Here is a 22,496-nt window from a genome sequence, read left to right as displayed (position 1 = left end):
GCTTTGATTCCACTGAACTAAAAAGTCCTTTGATTCTTTCACAGATTGATTTTATTACCACCCAATATCTACTGAAAAAATCCAACTGTACTAAGTGCTAAACAGACTCTTAAGAATAGAAATACTAAACATATAACATTCACATACATATGTGTGGACTTCTACATTTGGGTTTCTTTGCTTTATTCTTTTCTGATGTCAGAGAATATTATAAAAATTCTTTTCTCTCAGGAGAAACTGTGATTTCGAACCATTTCTTATCCTCTAAAAACTGGATCTAATGCTTGCCCAAAATAATATAAGGAAGCTGTGAGCAATAGTTTTGGAATACTGTGTCATACCCTGTTATGCTGATATCTCTGTCTTCCCTTTATTCTACCCAGCAGTGATGGTCTTGCTTACAAAATGGTAATTCTCCAAAACCTGATTCATATCCTTCTGATTTCACTTGTATACGTGACCTTTGTTACCAATATATTGGGTCATTCAATATTCTTAATGTAACAGTCACTATCTCTTAAAGTAAGAGATACAGCTGGGCAAAGTGGTTATCTTGGGGAAGGGAACTACCGTGAAGATAACCAGTTTACTGTCTCCTCCTAAAAGAAAGTAATTTAGAGGTTAGGGGAGGAAAAAGGAACAAACAATTCTCGAGGAACAACCAAATGTTTAAAAAATTAACACAATATGGATTAGAATAAGTATATACATGACAATAGTAAATCGAACAATGCCATTCATATTATGAAACACCTCGTATTCCCAACCCTATCTTATTTGGCAAATATCATCCACTTTTCAATAATACTTGAGGTATAATTTACATACAATAAAATGAACACACTTTAAGTGCAGATTTCACTGAGTCTAGAAAAATATATATTACTATGTAATCACCAATCAAGATATAGGAGATTTCCATCACTGCAGAAAGTTACCTGCTACTCCTTTGTAATCAATCAACTCCACCTTCAGCCCCAGCCAAAGAATATAATTTCTATTACTAAAGATTAGCTTTGCATGTTCAGGAAATTCATATAAATGGAATCATAAAGTATGCACTTTCTGTGGCTAGTTGTGTTTATTCAATATAATTGTTTTTGAAATCCATCCATTCATGTATTGTATCAGTAGTTCTCTCCACTTCTATGACTAAAATTCCACTGCATGAGTAGATTAGATCACAAGTTGTTTATTCAGCCACCTGTTGATGAATATTTGGGTTGTTTCTAGTCAGACACTATTACAAATAAAGCTGCTATTAAAGTTTGTGTATAAATCTCTGTATAGACATACACATTTTCATTTCTGTTGAATAATCATCTAGGAGTGGAATTGCTGGATCACTTGGTAAGTAAATATTTAAGTTTTTGAGAGACTTACAAGCCATTTTCAAAACAGAAATCCCATTCTACACTCCCAGCAAGAATGTGTGATAATTTCAGTGACTATCCTCACCTACATTTGCTGTTGTCAGCCTTTTTAACTTTTGTCATTATAATGTGTGTGTAGTTCTAACTTGTTGTGGTTTAAATTTCATTTCTCTGATAACAAATGATGGCTACCAGTTTTAATACAAATACTGGTCAATTGTATGCTATTTTGTGCAATGTATATTCAAGTCTCTTGCCAATTTTATTTGGACCGTTTGTCTTATTATTGAATTTTAAGAATTATATACTCTGGATACAAACACTTTGTCACAAACATGTATTTCAAATTCTTTTTCCAGCCTGTGGCTTGCTTTTTCCTTTTTCCCTTTTTTTTTTGTTTCTTTAGACGAATAATTTTTTAAAAAAAATTTTATTGGAATATAGTTGATTTACAATGTTGTATTAGTTTCAGGTGTACAGCAAAGTGAATCAGTGATACACATACATATATCCACTCTGTTTAAGATTCTTTTCCCACATAGGTCATTGAAGAGTATTGAATAGAGTTCCCTGTGCTATACAGTAGTACATATATACAGTAGAATATTACTCAGCCACACAAAAGGACAAAATAATGCTATTTGCAGCAACATGGATGGACCTAGAGATTGTCATACTGAGTGAAGTAAGTCAGACAGAGAAAGACAAATGTCATATGATATTGCTTATATGTGGAAGCTTTTTCCTTTTTTAATGAGGTCTTTTGAGGAGCAGGAAGACTGCAGTTTTAATTATGCTTGTATTATTATTATTTGTATTAGTTTTAAATGACTGGTGATTTTTGGGGTTTACTTTCTATTCCAAATTTGCCTAGATTTTCTCCTGAATTTTCTCCTAGAATTTTACAGTTTTAGTTTTTTATATTTACATCTACAATCAATTTTAAATTAATCTTGTGCGTAATGTGAGGTATTATTTAAGGTTTATTTTTTTAATATGAATATCCAGTTGTTCTAGCACAATTTATTCAGAAGACTATCATTTCTTAATGGATTATGCTGGTGACTTTGAAAAACTCATTTGACCATATGTGTATCATCTCTGTGACCTTAGCGGTCTATTCCTGGATCTTTTATCCTGTTTCAATGAACCATGTGTTTATATTTATACAAAAACCACACTATCTTGATTACTGTGACTTTACAGTAAGACTTGGAACAGGGTAGTGTGAGTCCTCCAACTTTGTTCTTTTTCCCCTTGCACATAGGTCTAGCTATTGTTAAGCCTTAGCTTTCCAAATAAAATCTAGAGTCAGCTCTTCAATTTCTATAGAAACAAAACCAAAAACAACCATGCTGGGTATTTTGTTGGGATTGCAGTGAATCTGTAGATCAATTCGGAGACAATAAGTATGAAACCAATATTAATTCTTCCAAAATATGAACTTGGTATATTTCTCTATTTCGGTTCATATCCCGCAGCAATTTTTTAATATTTTTCAGTGTACGTCTTGTGCATATTTTATTAAATTTATTTACAGTTTGATCTGGAAATGGTATTTTTTACCCTTCAGTTTCAAATTTTTGTAGCTATTATACAGAAATATGATTGATTTTACATACTAATTTCATACCCTATGCTCTTGCTAAATTATCTTAATTCAAGTATATTTTCTCATAGATACTTTAGCATTGTCTTCAAAAACAACAACATAATCTGTGACTAGAAATAACTTTGTTTCTTCCTTTCTGATTTTTATGCATGTTATTTACTTTCCTTGTGTTATTGTAGTGGTAAGGACCTGCAGTACAATATTTGTGACTAATGAGAGTGGGTATTTTTGTTTTGCTCCCAATTTTAGAAGGAAAATGTTTGATCAGCATATTATCTTGGTGAGTATTCCATGTGCACATGTAACAATATGTAGTTTACAACTCTGGGTATGATAATCTACAAATATCAATTAATTTAGTTTGCTTGTAGTATGGTCCAGATCTTCTAAAACATTAGTGATTTTCTGGGTACATATTCTATAAATTATTCATAGATGGATGTTAAAACCTTTAGTGTAATTATGAGTAGATTATTCCTCCTGGCACTTTATTTATGAATTTTGAAGCTCTATTATTAGGTGCACACATATTTATATCTGTATAACCTTCCCTGTAAATTCCTCTTTTACTATTATTAAACGTCCCTCTTTAACTCTTAAAATTTTCTGTCTTGAAGTCTATTTTGTCTAGCAATAATATAGTCATGTCAGCTTTCTTATGTGCTCTTTGCATGTTATGTATTGCTCCATCCTGTCCTTGCAGCTTCTTTGTGTCTTTGTATTTAACATGTGTTTCTTGTAGATAGCAGTGCCTATCTTGTAGATAGCTTGCGTTTTGTTGTTTTTCTAAAATTCCAGTCCAGGGCTTCCCTGGTGGCGCAGTGGTTGAGAGTCTGCCTGCCAATGCAGGGGACACGGGTTCGTGCCCCGGTCCAGGAAGAACCCACATGCAGCGGAGCAGCTAGGCCCATGAACCATGGCCGCTGAGCCTGCGCGTCCGGAGCCTGTGCTCCGCAACGGGAGAGGGCCACAACAGCGAGAGGCCCGCGTACCGCAAAAAAAAAAAAAAAAAAAAAAAAATCCAGTCCAGTGATTTCTGACAACTGAAGTGTTAAGTTCATTTACATTTCATGTCATTATTAATATAATTGGGTTAAAGTCTATCATCTTGCTCATTGTTTTCATTGTCCCTTCAGTGTTTTTGTTGTTGTTGTTCACTTGTTATCTTTTCCTCTGATATTTCGAGTAAATTCAAATGTATTTTAGTTTCTTCAATGCACCACTTTTTTTTTGATATTTATTTAAACATCTTTATTGGAGTATACTTGCTTTACAGTGGTGTGTTAGTTTCTGCTTTATAACAAAGTGAATCAGCTATACAAATATAGATATCCCCAGATCTCTTCCCTCTTGTGTCTTCCTCTCTCCCACCCTCCATATCCCACCCCTCTAGGTGGTCACAAAGCACTGAGCTGATCTCCCTGTGCTATGTGGCTGCTTCCCACTAGCTATCTATTTTACATTTGGTAGTATATATAAGTCCATGCCACTCTCTCACTTTGTCCCAGCTTACCTTTCCCTCTCCCCATGTCCTCAAGTCCATTCTCTAGTAGGTCTGTGTCATTATTCCCGTCCTGCCCCTAGGTTCTTCATAACCAGTTTTTTTTTTTAGATTCCATATACATGTGTTAGGATACGGTATTTGTTTTTCTCTTTCTGACTTACTTCACTCTGTATGACAGACTCTAGGTCCATCCACCTCACTACAAATAACTCAATTTTGTTTCTTTTTATGGCTGAGTAATATTCCATTGTATATATGTGCCACATCTTCTTTATCCATTCATCTGTCAATGGACACTTAGGTTGTTTCCATGCCCTGGCGATTGTAAATAGTGCTGCCATCATCCAAAAATCCACAAACAGTAAATGCTGAAGAGGGTGTGGAGAAGAGGGAATCCTCTTGTGCCGTTGGTGGGAATGTTAAATTGATACAGCCACTATGGAGAACAGTATGGAGGTTCCTTAAAAAACTACAAATAGAACTACCATATGACCCAGCAATCCCACTACTGGGCATATACCCTGAGAAAACCATAATTCAAAAAGAGTCATGTACCACAATGTTCACTGCAGCAATGCACCACTTTTTAAAAAAACTTTTTAGAAGTTTCTGTATGGCAAAAACTATGCAACTTTAACTTATTCTATTTAGAGTCAATATTGTATCACTTAATATATCACACTTCACATTTCATGCTTCTCTGAGGTCCCTATTTGCTTCTCAGTTCCTACTTCACAAATGTTATAAATTTAGAAAAATACAACTCAAATTAATCCCATCATTTGTGTTATTGCTGTAACATTTTGGTTCGTGATATGTTATAAACCCTAACTTATAATGTTATTATTTTTGCTTCAAACCAAGGATTGAGAGACTTTTCCTCAAAGGGCTAGATGTAAATATTGGGTTGGCCCAAAAGTTCGTTTGGGTTTTTCAGTAACATCTTATGGAAAAATCTGAATGAACTTTTGGGCCAACCCAGTATTTAGGTTTATGAGCCATATGGTTGCTGTTACAACTACTCACTTCTCCTGTTGTAGCATGAATGGAGCCATAGACAATACATAAGCAAGTGAAGAAAGCTATGTTGCAATTAACCTTTATCTATAAAAACTGCTGGCTGGTCCCCAAGCTGTAATTTGCTGACCATTGTTTGTACAGCTGTTTATTAGGGAAATTATAAAAAAATTTATCTTTACCCACCTATTTACTGGATCTGATCATCTTCATTCCATTTTTTCCCCATGTTTATTGAGGTATAATTGGTATACAAAAAAGTGAATATAATTAATATAATACAATTTGGTAAATTTAGACATATGTATACCTCCTGTTACTATCACCACAATCTAGGTAATAAATATATCCATCACCTCCAAAAGTTTCCTTGTGTTCATGTGTGGGTGTGTAGGTGTGTATGTTAAGAGCCCAGAAATAAACTCACTCATATATGGTCAACTGATCTCCTTCAAAGGTACCGAGAATATATAACGGAGAAAAGATAGTCTCTTTAAAAAATGATGTTGAAAAAACTAGATATCCACATTTAAGACAATGAAATTCGACACGTGTCTTTTACCATACACAAAATTTAACTCATAATGGGTTAAAGATTTGAATATAAGATCTGAAAACATAAAACTCACAGAAGAAAACATAGGAGAAAAAACTCTTTATTTCTTTATGTAGATCCTGGTTTCCACTGAAAACTTTTCCCTTTAATATGAAGAATATGTTTTGGCATATTTTGTAGTACAGTTCTACTGACTACTAATTCTCCAGCTTTCATTTTCCAGAAAAATATATTTGTTTGACCCTATCTTAAAGCACATTTTCACTGGAAATAAAATTATTAACTGACAGTATTTTAAAGATGTTTAAAGATTTAAAGACGTGTCATTGTCTTCTAACTCACATTGCTTCTAATGAGAAGGTAACTGTCATGCATATCATCACAATATCATTTTTATTCTGGCTGCTTTGAAAACTTTGTCTTTGGTTTTCTGCAATTGGATTATGATGTGCCTAGGTGTGGTTTTATTTGTATTTTTTCTTGGTTTGTGTTCCATGATATGATTGGATCTGTGGGTTTGAAAAACTTTTTTTTTCTTTTTTGGTCCCATTCTCATTCTTTTCTAGAACGTCTGGAAATTCAATTGCAATTATTTTAGGCCATTTTTCATTATCCTCCAGGTCCTTAGGTCTCTTTTCTTTAGTCTTCAATATTTTTTCTATCTAGCAGATTATCTCAGCTCTTTCAATTTGTCTTCAATTTCACTGACCCTTCTACCTTTTCCAATATGTTGTTCATTCCATTTAGGTAATTTTTTCATTCCAGTTATTATACCGTTTTAGTTATAGTTATTTGCATTTGGTTATTTTTTAAAGGATTTTTTCCCGCTGCTGAAATTTCTTATGCATTTGCTCATAAACACTGCATTTATCTTTAAATCTTTGAACATATTTTCCTTTAATACTCTGAAATTATTATAATAGCTAGGCTGTGCTATAGCCAACATCTGGGCCATCCCAGGGTTAGTTTCCAAAAGACCACTGTTATTCTCTCTTTTTTTTAGTTTATTTTTTTAATTTATATTATTTATTTTTGCCTGCATTAGGTATTTTTTGCTGCACATGGGCTTTCTCTAGTTGCAGTGAGCAGGGGCTACTCTTCGTTGCTGTGCATGGGCTTCTCATTTCGGTGGCTTCTCTTGTTGCGGAACATGGGCTCTAGGCTTCAGTAGTTGTGGCACACGAGCTCAGTAATTGTGGCTCTCGGGCTCTAGAGCACATGCTCAGTAGTTGTGGCGCATGGGCTTAGCTGCTCTGCAGCACATGGGATCTTCCCAGACCAGGGCTTGAACCCATGTCCCCTGCATTGGCAGGAGGATTCTTAACCACTGCACCACCAGGGAAGTCCCATGACCACTGTTATTCTTGACTAAGGGTAACACTTTCCTATTTTCCTTGCATGTCAGGTAATTTTTATTATTTATTGAGCATTGTTAGTAATTATTACTACATTATTACATTGTAATGTATAATACATATTATATAATATATTATAGATAACTGGACTATGCTCTCTTCCTCTAAAGAGTGTCGATGTTTATTCTAGTAGGTAACTCAGCTACCTGCTAATCACCTCAAATTTTTGTATTCTGCCTTTTTACATTTTATCAGGGTGAGATGTATGGAGAACATAGAGACTTGCTCTTACAAATTGGTGGAACTCTACTTCCAAATTCTACCTCCCCATGAATCTTATCGGGGCTTGGTGTTAGCCTTTGTTTGGGAGAATCTAGAATAAGTCTTTATTTTCAAGCAAGGCCCTGACTCCTAAGGCTTAATCATTCTGATATCTCAGCAGGATGTTCGGAATTTTAAGAAGGTATATCCTACTTTGCTAAGTTGAAAATTCTAGCTTTCTCCATCACTGCTTGAACTCTACTGTCACTTTTCTGCTCTGAACCTGATATAGAAGAGTGTGCTAAGCCTCAACAGTTTCACCTTATCTATGCATCCCAATCTTCAGGTAAGGACTAGGATGGAATCAACACAAACTCCTATAAGCCTTCCTCTAATCAGCCCTTTCTGTTCCATCTCTAAAATATTGTATAAATTAGATTCAATATTAAAGTAAATATTTTGGTAAAAGTTTTGCTAAGTGATAGTATTAATTTCCTTAATTAATATTTACATTTTTATTTCTACTTTTTTAGGTTCAGCATGGACTCATCTACATTTCATCTAGCTTAATTATCCAAAAATTCCTTTAGAACCACTAATAAAAGAGTTACTGAGGTGTGTCAAAAAGAGCTTGAATTTACAGTCAGAAGATACACATTTTACTTTTGGTTTCCTTAGCCTCTATTAGCTTACCTTTCATACAAGGGTGATATTGCTTCTTTTACACACGTAGCAGAATTATTTGAATGAGAAGAATACAAGTGGAATCACTTCGTACACCACAGAATACATCAAGAGTTGTTAGGACATATAATGCATTTTCTGCTCTATAGTTTTAACATAACTGTAATTCATAATGCTGGCTGAAACACTGGGATCCATTAATCTACCTGTTATCATCATAAGTAAAATTCTAATAAATTTAACAGAATTTTGGCTCTGAAAAATATTTGACATTGAAATTTTTTGCCTTTTAGAGTTATCACAGGGAATTTTTTTTTTTTTTTTTTTTTTTTTGCGGTACGCAGGCCTCTCACTGTTGTGGCCTCTCACGTTGCGGAGCACAGGCTCCGGACGCGCAGGCTCAGCGGCCATGGCTCACGGGCCTAGCCACTCCGCGGCATGTGAGATCTTCCCAGACTGGGGCACGAACCCGTGTCCCCTGCATCGGCAGGCGGACTCCCAACCACTGTGCCACCAGTGAAGCCCTATCACAGGGAATTTTATTAGATATTTTTCCATTAGTTCATTTGCTCTTACTTCTGATAGTTCTAATGATTTTTCTACAGTGTTATGCTGTTCATGTTTAGACATTCATAACAAACAAGTATCCAGCTGAATAGCACAAACGTATGCATTACCAGAGAATAAAATACATTTTCTATCTGGTTACTACATAACTCAATCTGACTTTAGAAAACAAGAATAAAACATTGTGATTTGGAGTCAAATTTGACTTGGTTGTTATTTCATCCTTTTCATTCTTTAGAACTAAGTAATGCTAGAGTAATCCAACAGCCTGTCTTAGGCATATCACAGTTCTCAGTCATCCTCAATTTCTTTACATTCATTGAGTGATATAGCATGTACTCCCTTTCATAAAAATGTCTCACTCTTGCTTTATTTGTTCTCTAGGATCTGTCTAATTTTGGTTATGTGTCTGATCTGCTGGTGCTGAGTATGGAGAAAAGAGTAGTTCCAAAATGGCAATCTGAATGTTGTAATATATCAAAAGAAAAGTAGAGGATGCACAATCCCAGTACAAATACTTCCAAATTAGAGGTGAAAGCAACAGTCACAGGCAAATTTTTGTTTGTAAAACCCTATTTGCCATGTTTATTGAAAGGGATTAAACTATGAGGAATTTCTTTAACTACTCCCATAGATAAAACAGTTTCATATGTAGGTTGTATTTAAAAGTACTCCTAGCAGTAGGTAATGTTGATACATGTGGCAGACTGAACCTAAGGTGACTCCAGTGATTTCTACCTCTGTTATTAATGTCTTTGTGTATAATTCTCTCCCATGGAGGGTGGGAAAAAACTGTGATGAGATGTTCCTTCAGTAATTAGGTTATGTTATATAAGATTCCATCTTAACAGACTAGAGCTAGAGATTCTTCCTCATGGCTTGATGAATTAAGCAGCCACGCTGGAAAAGCACATATGACAAGGAATTACAGGTGATCTCTAGGACCTGCAGAAATATTCTAAGATATGAGAGTGGCCTTCAGCCCAAACCCAGCAAAATGCTAGGGCCCTCTATCATGCAACCATAAGGACATTAAATCTTTCACTAACCTTACACGATCCAGGATAAGCTCCTTCTTTCAAAATCCTTAACTTAATCATGTATTGCCACATAGAGTGATATTCACAGGGTTTGGGGATTAGGACATGGATTTACCTTCTTGGAGGATACTATTCAGCCCACTACATATTTTCAACTTGAACTACTCTTTCACCCGCATTCTTTTCCCATTAAAAAATAATTTTCAGTAAGATTACTTCCATTTAATCATTCACTCTTGGCCATCCCTCTATCTATTCCATCATCCCAGATTTACTGGTTTTCTTTTCTGGATCAAGCTGTGTGCTAGGATCTAACCTAGCATGTTATTCACTCATATCTGTAATGTAATGAATGTGTCTAGATGTTTTGAAGTCTTTAAAAACATTTTTTCCAAATGTTAATTTGGAGCATTTAAACCTGTGATAAAGTGAAATCCATGCCCAGTTGAGTGATCTGCTAAACAGTACAAAACTATTTATTAATATAGAAATACTTATGTCTATGTATTTATACATATATACTTGGAATTGCACATTTACAAGTGGACTTATTATAATAAATTAATATGTCACATTTATTTACAGAACTTGTAAAAATTCTCCCAAAGAAAAATATGATAAATGGTGTTCGGGTTTCTGCCATAGTTCACAAAGGCTTAAAACACAAAAAAACTAGGCTTAATTTCACTATAACAATACTAGTAAATAAAATAAATGAAAATACACAGTATTTTGTAGTATTATAGCTAATATTCTCTAATATGGACAGTGCACAACAAGCTAGGTTGGTCACTCTTCCCAAAATACCTTTGCTTACTATCTTCTTTTCCTTTCCAGGAAAATATTCTCACAGCCCCTCTGACTTCTTGGTAAACACAACCCCACTCTCCTACCCCCAAACACCCACACACATTGCATACTCATGATATAAATGAAGAAAACACGTCCGAACTTTTGAGCTTTCCTGGGAGCATAGACTTGAGGGCTGCCATTGCCTTTTAGTTCAATTCTGTACGTTTTGATGTGCAGTCAGATCAAGTCCACTTTCAGGACATTTAGGACAAGCAAGTGGAAGAGTTTAAATTCTTAAATTTGGTACAATAGTTATAACTTTGAAAATTTAAATGTTTCTTAGTTAATTTGGGCCTCAGGGGAAAAGAATTGTCTTCAAAGATCTGCTTTGTGGGTAAAGAACATATGCATAATAAATATATGAATTCTTGCATATATTATATTCTCTAGTTCTCTTCTGCATAGCTTCAAAGAGTTTTGAATTATGGGAAATTGATAAGGATTACTACTAATTCTGGTATGTTTTAGTAGAAAAGTAAATAGCCTTTCAAAGCTTCTTCCAGATGTCTGATTCTATGGAATCATTGATTTCCTTATATATTTTCCTGAATTATACTGTATTTGGAATTCAACCATTTCTTTTTCTCTTCTTCAAAACTTTATTAGGGGCTTCCCTGGTGGCGCAGTGGTTGAGAATCCGCCTGCCGATGCAGGGGACATGGGTTCGTGCCCCCATCCGGGAGGATCCCACATGCCGCGGAGCGGCTGGGCCCGTGAGCCATGGCCGCTGGGCCTGCGCGTCCGGAGCCTGTGCTCCACAACTGGAGAGGTCACAACAGTGAGAGGCCCGCGTACCGCAAAAACAAACAAACAAACAAAAAAAAAACTTTATTAGATTTTATGTGGAGATCTTGAAACAATGAGGTTGACCTGGAGATCGAAAAATGCACCCTGGAAACAAATTAATGCACGGGGCTGTTTCCTCTCTTCCTATGGGGCAACCACAACAGGTTTATTCCTTCCTGCAACTACTGAAATCTACTTACTGCACCCCATGGATCTGGAATGGGAGAATGGAGCTAGTGTTTATTCTGGTCTCAGCTTGTCTTCTAGTTCAAAAAATAGGATTTGGATCATATAATAGAGAACAAATGAAAATCTTGCAGAGGCAGCATGGTCTAAACCAGTCAAAGTTAGAAAACAGTGTCACCAGAGAAAATCAGAATGTGTATAAAGCCAAAAAGATTGAAGAAAGGGGTTTAGTTAATTTTATGGAGTATTTTTATTTTGGAGGGTTAATGAAAGAAAGTAAAGTGCTCCATTTGTACCAATATGTGAAAAACAATTGCCTTTGAAGGATTCTTATTGCTTGGGATAATAACATATAAATAAGGAATGAAAGTATATCATGTCATTTAAATTACCCCATAGAGTAATAGAGTACATTCTCTTACCCTTGTAAATATTCCTAGGAAGAAAAATTAAATCACCATGTAAGTAATTGTCCTAGGGATTTTTTATTTCATTTTAATAGTTCATTTTAAGTATCAAAGTAGAAACACCTTAAGTTCAACTGAATGTTAATAAAAGGGATTGCAAAACCAAGAGGTGGCAAGATCCAGCAGAGAGGATGTCTTCATATTCTTTGGTTAGTCAATTGTATTTTATCCACCTAATATCCTATTTCAGGAAGCAAAAATGTCTCAAGGCAACCCATATTAGAGAGTTCTCTTATGAGTAAGAATTTATTAATAAGAATTTATATTACCAATGAACAAGATTTAATTAATTCTGAAACATTTTAATCATGATTTTTATGATTGCTTTCCAGATAACATACAATGTCCAGTTTCTTCTTTTAGTAGCATAAACACTATAACCGTTTCAACTAATTTTATCTAGAACAAAATAATAATGGAAAGGAGTATATCCTTTTAATGTATGCCTAAACCCTAGCTCAAAAATTACACAGATTTACTTTAGATTACCAAAATAATTTAAATAAACATGTATAATTTAATACAGATTTAATATTTCCTTAAATACATTAAAAGATAATGATATCAAAAATGATAATTCTCTCTAATTCATTATATACCAGATACAACTATATTGATTTCCCTTTGAATATCTGTGGTCCTATGGTAAGCCAGGGACAAAATGAAGATTCACCACACATTAAGAGGTAATAAATAAATAAACAAGAAAAAGAAAGAAATCACTCTCTACTATTAAAACCAGAACAGGTATTGGATTGCAAGGGATTTTAAACTTGCAAAAGAAAACATGTATTAATATTTGCAATTTGATCTAAATAAAGCTAGTTAAGGTTTGTCACTTTATTACTGAAACACTCAACATAACCAACCTCATCACCAACTCTATTTGAATTCACATAAACTTCTAATTTTATAGGCACATTAACTATCTTAACTACTAAAATAGACTTTCCTTGAAAATAAATGAGTAGAAGCTCTAAATATGAACAGTCAAGCTGTTCATGGTATGCTCCATGGATCTGTAAAATGCTTTCATTCTTATATTGACATAAGCCTAAACTCCCAAGATCTAAAAAAAAAAAAAAAAAAATGCAAAATATTCAGCATCTTACCTGTAACAAGAAAGCTGCATCTCCCTGCTCCAGCTTCATTTATGATGCTACAATTATAAACCCCATAGTTTTCGTTGGAAAGACTCTTCACCGGGTACTCTGTGTATTCTTGAGAGTCAAACTGACCCATCCGTAATAATTTGTTTCCCAAGCGCCACTCATAGGTCAGCACCCGTATTGGATAGGCTCTCAGGACCCTGCAGCTCATAGTGACACTGCGGTCTTGTCCTTGCCGGATTTCCAGAAATGCTGGTTCCACAGCAGGAGGATCTGTAGAAAAGAGATATTAAAACAGATAAAATATGTGGTTTGCAATAAGCCAGGGGCTACTCTTACTGTGAGAAGCTATTTTCAAGAATACATCTAGCAACAGGGAAGGAATATTAAGAGGTGGGTGGAAAACATATTTAGACCTGGGAATTTCAGCTTGGGTAGGGAAACGTAATTCCCGAGTGTGGGCAATGAATAAGACTCATTGCTTTAAAAAAGCATTTGCAGGTGAAACTAAGCAGAGTTTAGTTTTTCTTTCTAGTTGCTTCCCAGAAAAAAATGTCATAAGTATGTTTGGTTTATACTGTTAGCAAGCAAATGATGTTCTGGGTATAAAAGCAGAGTATCCACACTAGCATGAAATTCTGAAGCAGACGAAGCCATTGGTTCAAGTCAGTGAATTCTAATTATCCCATATGAGGCTCAGTCCTTGGGCTTCTGGATACCAATTATTTAATAAAATGGGTAACACAAGTATATAAATTTATTTTCTAAATTATTCAGTCAGAAAGAATTTGACTGCAAGTCATAATATTCATGCGTAAACCTTAAACAAACTTTGCAAATTATACCACAGGCGGATATGGATTTCAACCCACTGCAATGGCTCATTTATTTGGCTTAATTGTGAGGTTTTTTCCCATACAATCAAAACTTGCTACGTTAGGTACCTAATCTTTTTGTTTTTGATGGGAAGATTTCCAAAAGGTGTTACACATTTCTCTCATTAGGGTATGCAAAATATAGGCCTTTTCTTAATGATGACTCCCAACTGTCATAATAAATAACAATTATTTCCTGGGCTCTAATGACATGGTTCATTTGATCAAGGAAATTGTGTGGGACCACTCAGGATTTTTTGCGCTCAGGATTGCTCTGGGCAACAATATCACATCCTTGACTAGACGTGTATGGCACCCTCTTGAGTTGTGCAGTATAAAAGCTGTACAACTCCACCTGGAAGGCCTTCCTTCAGGATGCTAAAAGGTTTTAGGACTACCACACCAAACGTGCCATCTGATATTCTTTACATGTCATTCCATCTACTTTTTATAATATTGCTCTCCTTTCTCATAGCCAACATATTGACTGAACCTTCTTGCTTCTTTCAACAAATATGTTTAAGCTACCATAAGAATTTTAATTTTATTCATAAATTCAATTTTTGAGCCCTCCTTATATAAGTGCTAAGAATAGAAAAAGAAATGAACAAGAAAAAAATCCTATCTGCATGTAGTTTATGCTCTAACGCAATAGACAGACATTTAAATAGCTAATTTAAAAAACTGAAGTACAAAAAACAATTCTAGGGTAGAAAGTGAAGAAGTGAATAACACTATGAGGATTGACCAGGCAAGGAATGTGATACTTGAATTGTATCTCCCAGGATATATAGGAAATGGTCAGGTGGGTGAATAGTAAGAGAGGACATCCCAGGTAGAGGGGTAAGTAGGTGCAAAGGTAAGGAGGAGACAGGGAGAACAGGGTGTTTAGGGAAGTATAAGTGAATAGCATAACTGATGCATAAAAGGTGCACAAAGGCTTGGGAAGAAATAAAGATGAAAAGAAAAGCAGAGGCTCTATCAAGGATCCTTGAATGTCATGTTATGGAGTTTGAATTTTATCCTGTTGGTACTGAGGGTCTTTAAAAATTTTTTAAATAAAGCCTTTATATGATTAAACCAATCTTTTAGAAGGCATACTGTGGCAGATAGGAGGAGCATGAACCTCAAAGAGGAGAAACTCAAAGAGAAGGCCTGAACTAAGGCAATGTCATGGGACCATAAATGATGCCTTAGACAAGAGGGGGATGCGTGATGAAGACAGGGAAGAAAGGAGGGGTAGTTTGGAGTTTGGTGGACATGTTGAATTTGTGCACCCAAGTACTTCTTTATTTCCAAACATATGGTTATGTTTTATTTTTTCTTTGTTCTGATTTTGTGCTTAACTGAATCATATTCAGAGAAAACAATTCATATATATTAAATCAACTGAAATTTGTTAAAACTTGTTTTATCTCCCAGAATATGATCGATTTTTATCCTGTTTGTGCTTTCAAAGAAGGAGTAGTCTGTAGTTTGGGGATGTGATGTGGATCTATTGGGTTAAGTCTGATAACTGTGTTGTCCATATCATTTATATAGTTGTTAGGATTTTTTTTGTTTTTTTGCCCCATTTATTCTACTTGGATTAACGCACAAGAAAGTGTTGAACTCTTCTAAAAGGGTAGTAGCTTTTAAAAATTTTCTTCTTGTAGTCCTGTCTCCTTTTTGCTCTACATATCTTGAGGCAATGCTATTCATTATATACAAATTTAAATCGCCTTTATGTTATTGATGATTTGAAACTTTTATCTTTGTGAATTATCTCCTTTATCTCTATTAATGTTTTAATATTTAAAACTCTATTTTGTCTCATATTAATATAGTTACCTTGGCTTTCATTTAGTTAATATTTACATGTTATGTCTTTTCCATCCTTTTATACTTTCAGTAACCTTATATTTTACTAGCACCTCTTTTAAACAGCACATTGTTATATTCTATTTTTTCAAAAAAGTCAGACAATCTTTTTCTTTTACCCAGAGTACTTAGCACTTTAATCATTTCAGTTTAATATACTGATATATTTGGGTACAAGTGTTTCCTGTTATTTTATTCTTTCTGTTTGTTTTGTGATCTTTCTTTCCTTGTTTTCTTTGTATTAATGGATTATATCATTATTCTAACCCTTTTCCTGCTACTAGTTGGGAACTTAACTGCTCTGTTTCTATTATTTTATTGATTGACTTAAAGCATGCAACATGCCTACTTAAGTTATCCCAAAACATCAATTAATACCTTTACCATCCTTTTAGACAAAATAATCTTAGAACACTTTGTTCCTTTTATTCCTGTTCTGACATATGTCATTGAGTCATGAACTTTAATTCCCTCATTTTTAAAAAATTTATTGGACATTATCATACTTTATACTTGCACTATTTTTTAAATTACCCAGATATATGTTAGCTTATTTGCCCTTAATTCCTTCTTTCATCACAGACCTACCAAATCTGTGAACACTTTCCTTTCACCTAAAGTATATCATATTGAATTATATTTAGTACACTTTATGATGTTGATTTTCAAAAAAATTTTTTTTTAACATCTTCAGTGGTGTATAATTGCTTTACAATGGTGTGTTAGTTTCTGCTTTATAACAAAGTGAATCAGTTATACATATACATATGTCCCCATATCTCTTCCCTCTTGCGTCTCCCTCCCTCCCACCCTCCCTATCCCACCCCTCTAGGTGGGCACAGAGCACCGAACTGATCTCCCTGTGCTATGCGGCTGCTTCCCACTAGCTATCTATTTTACGTTTGGTAGTGTATATATGTCCATGCCACTAACTTTGTCCCAGCTTACCCTTCCCCCTCCCCGTGTCCTCAAGTCCATTCCCTAGTAGGTCCCGTCTTGCCCATAGGTTCTTCATGACCATTTTTTTTTTTTTTTTAGATTCCATATGTATGGGTTAGCATACGGTATTTCTTTTTCCCTTTCTGACTGACTTCACCCAGTATGACAGACTCTAGGTCCATCCACCTCACTACAAATAACTCAACTTCGTTCCTTTTTATGGCTGAGTAATATTCCATTGTATGTATGTGCCACATCTTCTTTATCCATTCATCTGTTGATGGACACTTCGGTTGATTCCATGTCCTGGCTATTGTAAATAGAACTGCAATGAACATTGTGGTACATGACTCTTTTTGAATTATGGTTTTGTCAGGGTATATGCACAGTAGTGGGATTGCTGGGTTGTATGGTAGTTCTAATTTTAGTTTTGTAAGGAACCTCCATACTGTTCTCCATAGTGGCTGTATCAATTTACATTCCCACCAGCAGTGCAAGAGTGTTCCCTTTTCTCCGCACCCTCTCCAGGATTTATTGTTTGTAGATTTTTTGATAATGGCCAATCTGACTGGTGTGAGGTGATACCTCATTGTAGTTTTGATTTGCATTTCTCTAATGATTAGTGATGTTGAACATTCTTTCATGTGTTTGTTGGCAATCTGTATGTCTTCTTTGGAGAAATGTCTATTTAGGTCTTCTGCCCATTTTTGGATTGGGTTGTTTGTTTTTTTGTTATTGAGCTGCATGAGCTGCTTGTAAATTTTGGAGATGAATCCTTTGTCAGTTCCTTCATTTGCACATATTTTCTCCCATTCTGAGGGTTCTCTTTTCGTCTTGTTTATGGTTTCCTTTGCTGTGCAGAAGCTTTTGAGTTTAGTTAGGTCCCATTTGTTTATTTTTGTTTTTATTTCCATTTCTCTAGGAGGTGGGTCAAAAAGGATCTTGCTGTGATTTATGTCATAGAGCATTCTGCCTATGTTTTCCTCTAAGAGTTTTATAGCGTATGGCCTTACATTTAGGTCTTTAATCCATTTTTAGTTTATTTTTGTGTATGGTGTTAGGGAGTGTTCTAATTTCATTCTTTTATATGTAGCTGTGCAGTTTCCCCAGCACCACTTATTGAAGAGGCTGTATTTTCTCCACTGTATATTCTTGCCTCCTTTATCAAAGACAAGGTGACCATATGTGCATGGGTTTCTCTCTGGGCTTTTAACCTCATTCTTAAAAGATATTTTCCTTGTACACAGGATTATAGGTTAGCAGTTATTTCCTTTCAGCACAACAGGATATAATTCCATTGTCTTCAGATGGCCATTATTGCTGTAGAAAAGTAAGCTCAAAGTCTCATACTTTAAAGTGAACATCTTTTTTTCCTCCAGCTACTTTCAGAATCTTTTTGTTTTGATGTTCTACAGCTTCAATATAATGTTTCTAGGTATAGATTTCTTTTTACTTATAGTTTGGAATTTGCTGGGCTTCTTAAATCTCTTGATTAAACTTTGGTGTCTGTCATCTAGGAAATTTTTGGAAAATTCTCATCATTAGCTCTTCAAATAAACCTGTATTGTTCTCTTTCTATTCTCAATTGAGAATCCTTTTTATTCTGTTTTCCATGTCTTTTAATCTCTCTTCCAACCATTTCTTGAGGTTTTTGCATGAATAAATTCTCTGAGCTAATTCTTCTTTATCTCTGCTTAATCTGCATTGTGTTATTTACAATACTGTAGTTTTCATTTCTAAATGTGTGTAGTCCTTTGATATACCTTTTATACCACTGTTTTAATACTTTCCCATTACCTGTAAAGGTAGTAACGCTTGTCTTTAAACAAAGTAATTGTTTTATACCATCTGATATTTCCAATTATAGTATTTTGTTTTTTTTAGGTATGTGGGCCTCTCACTCTTGTGGCCTCTCCCGTCGTGGAGCACAGGCTCCGGACGCGCAGGCTCAGCGGCCATGGCTCATGGGCCCAGCCGCTCTGCGGCACGAGGGATCTTCCCAGACCGGGCCACAAACCCGTGTCCCCTGCATTGGCAGGCAGACTCTCAACCACTGTGCCACCAGGGAAGCCCCCAATTATAGTACTGACAGGGCTTTTCTGTTGGTTTTCTCTCAGGGTACCTTGTTCCTGTGTATTCTTGGTTAATTTTAACTCTGTGCTACTCATTGTCCTTTAAAAAATATTTATGAGGATACTTCATGCCTCAGATGATGGCTTCCTCCTCTAGAGATTTGTGTCCATAGGCAACTCTTGGCATCAATGTCTAGGATCACATTAATCCAAGTTCATTGCTTAAGGTTTTATTTTAATCATGTGGGTCACATGAATTTGAGTTCAAAATCCATATATATAAGAGCTGGTTTGTGATTATAACTTCAAGAATGGTTCCTACGTCATCTCCATCCTTCTCACATCAAAGGCAAGGCTCTTTGCACTCCCTTGAGAGTAGGAGTGTGTAGACTGGGTTTACTTCTGCTCTACTCTTACCCTGTGGGTACAGTTCTTTGAGTTCCAACTTCTATTGGTAGACACTTTCCCAGGGAACACCCTAGGTTTGGAGTTCTGCATCCCTTGCCCAGAGATGCCATCAAAAACTGAAGCTCAAATTTGCCCATGTCAGCAAATGCTCCCAAGGGCAAAAGTAGGCTCACTGTACTATTTTTGTATAAATTTGGCCTGGAATTTTTAAATAAATATTTTAATGCTTTCATAATATTTTAAGAATATTTCCTAGCATTTTCAGTTGTTTGCACTGAAAGGGTTTTGTGGAATATTTTATCTATTTTATGCCCAGAAATGCATGTCTCTGATTGCCAAACAGAAATATGGATCTAAAGCTCAGAATGGAAGGCTGACTGCAGGCTATAGTTCTGTTGAGATATCTCAGAGAAAGTATAAACAAAGCCATACAAAATGTCAAATTTGAATTTACTCTTGAATATAATCACTTACGGGGCTGGAGGAAAATAAAAGTTCCTAAAGGAAAATAAACATAAATTAGCAGAGAGATATGTGGATCCAGAAAGTTGTGTTACAAAAATTGAAGGAGTTGTATGCTTCAAAGAACAGGAAGTAATACAAGGTGCCAAATGTTAGCAAGGCAGAAGTTAATACTTAAAATATCTACTGTTTTTGACAAGTTTAATATTATTAATGATTATAGTGAAAGCATTTTCTGTGAAGTATTTATAACCTGGGTTACAGATTTTTGGCATATGAAAGATGGTTAAATAGTAGAGATCAGTAATGAAAACTATTTGTTCAACAATATTGTCTGTGATTAGAAAAGATGGTTATTTCTATTGATTCTACCTTCAAAATATATTGGGAGTTTATACATTTCTCTCAGTCTGCACTATCACCACTATTACCTCTCACATGGACTACTACAAATGTCCTGTGATAGCCTTCTAGCAGGCCAACATGCTTCCTCTTTTGACCTTCTCTCAACCTTCTGAGACTGGCCAGACGTCCTTTTACCAGAGAATCAGCCCTTTCATTCTCCTGTTTAGAATACTTTATTGACTCACCCCTGCTTGTTAACCAGGCCTACAAGGTCCTGAAAGTTCTGGCTCTAGTCATATATCCAACTATTCTCATCTTGAACATTATGTTTCAGAAACATAGGTTTTCTTCCAGCTTCTGCATGATAAACCCTTTCCAGACAATGGACCTCTGATTTTGTTTTGTCTTTCCTTTACTTTATCCATGGCTCTGGAACTCTCATCTTTTAGATTTTACCTTCAGAAAGCCCATCCTTGACTACCAGTAAGTGAAGTATCTCTCCTACTGTTAATAATATAATGTTAGTTACCATTGTATTTGTCTCCTGTGTAAGTTCCATTATAAAGAAACTTACAACTTCCTAGCCATTGAATCACCCTCTGTATCCATCAAGTACCTAGTATTATAATTAGTGACAAATCATTATTGATTGAATAAATGAATGCTGAAATGAATGAATGAATGATGTAAAAGAGCAAAGATGTCCATAGTATCTTCAATATTCTCCGCATCAAGACCTGGATTCTATGTTCACTTTGTTAAATATGGATGGGCTCTGTGATTACTTTGACCAATAGCATATAGCAGAAATGATGCTGTGCTGATTTCTGGGCCCAGGCCACAGAAGACAGGGAATTTCACTTCCTATTTTTTTAAATACTCACTCTGAGAGTCCTGACCCATGTAATAAGTCCAACTACTTTGCTAAAGAGATGAGGTGAAGGGGCCCTGCGATTACATAAGGGAGAGGGCAGAGTTAAGCCCAGCCTTCCAGCCATCCCCAGGTTTCAGGGGATGCGAAGCTATCTTGGACCTTCCAGACCAGCCCAGCCACCCACAAAGTACCACCAAGTGATCCAGAATACCACAATCCATATGAAGCAAAAGAATAGCCTCCTCAAGTTATTGATTCACTAGAGATTAGATAACTAGATTTAGTAAGATGTGATATTTTTTGAGCTCCTAGGTAATAGAGCAGTTTTTAACACAGTAACAGATAACTTACACAGATGCTTTTTAGCCTTGAAAATCCAGCAGTTTGATATTCTATGTGAAGACTTAGCAGAGTGAGGCATAAGGACAAGGGGACAGGGTAGTTGAGGAGACACAGTGTAAGCAACAGACCATGGGATCCAAACTGGCTCTGGAAAGGAATTAGCTCAGAAGGAAACTAATGGAGGAAGATAATCAATGGGTTGGATTACTAGGACAACTAGAAAACTTGAAAAGCAAATACACTGGAAACAACGGAGTCAGGAAGCAAAAACCTTGTAGTCAATAAATAGAATTTTGTCGCAATTTAATACTTCAGTGATAGAGAAATTTAGAGTGATTACAAGATCAGAGATATGGCCATTGAAACAAAATGCTAAAGTGGAGCAGAGATTAATGATACTAGAGTCAAATGAAAATAAATTAAGAGAATATACAATTACTTTCAAATTATATTTGCATTTGTCTAGCAAAACAAAGTATTTGCAACTACTTATCTTCCTTCTTATTAATTTCTTTTTAAATGGCAAAGAATATAAATGTAATTAATTATACCTAACAGGGATATATCTTAAAATACATATTTACTTTTTCTATGAATGATTTTCTATGAGAATTCTTTGAATGTATCTCACCTATTAGGTTATTTCAAGTAATGGATTTTTTAGACCCTCATTATATATGAATGTGTCATTCATCCAAACCTAGAAGATTTAGCCCTGTAAAGACATCTGACAGTGCTGGGTTAAAACTTTTCAAGCACAGTGTGTTTTCATACATTCAATAGAATCTGAATTGGAAAGCATCCCTAAATGAAGGTAATCGTTACTGCAATTTAAAATACTGCCCCAACTACTTGGATTCCAAGGTGGTTCCTTAACCTCAAAAAAGCAAGAGAATGTAAAACTGAGAATATTCATTATAGTTCAATCAGGTCTGCCTATGGAAAACTTC

At 35.3% G+C, this 22,496-nt stretch overlaps 1 protein-coding gene across 1 annotated transcript in view; it reads right to left on the bottom strand.

The window, feature by feature from the left end:
• The window catches only part of MDGA2 (MAM domain containing glycosylphosphatidylinositol anchor 2), an 825,804-nt gene that overhangs the window by 105,083 nt on the left and 698,225 nt on the right, over positions 1-22,496 (bottom strand). Inside the window, exon 9 of the mRNA XM_060167534.1 lies at positions 13,373-13,642. Within this exon, the coding sequence (XP_060023517.1) occupies positions 13,373-13,642 (270 nt within the window). The remainder of the gene's footprint in view (positions 1-13,372; positions 13,643-22,496) is intronic.

Source organism: Lagenorhynchus albirostris, chromosome 1 (assembly GCF_949774975.1).
Source record: "Lagenorhynchus albirostris chromosome 1, mLagAlb1.1, whole genome shotgun sequence".
Lineage (NCBI taxonomy): Eukaryota > Metazoa > Chordata > Mammalia > Artiodactyla > Delphinidae > Lagenorhynchus > Lagenorhynchus albirostris.
The sequence above is the reverse complement of the archived record's forward strand: the minus strand, read 5'-3'. Positions and strand labels throughout refer to the sequence as shown.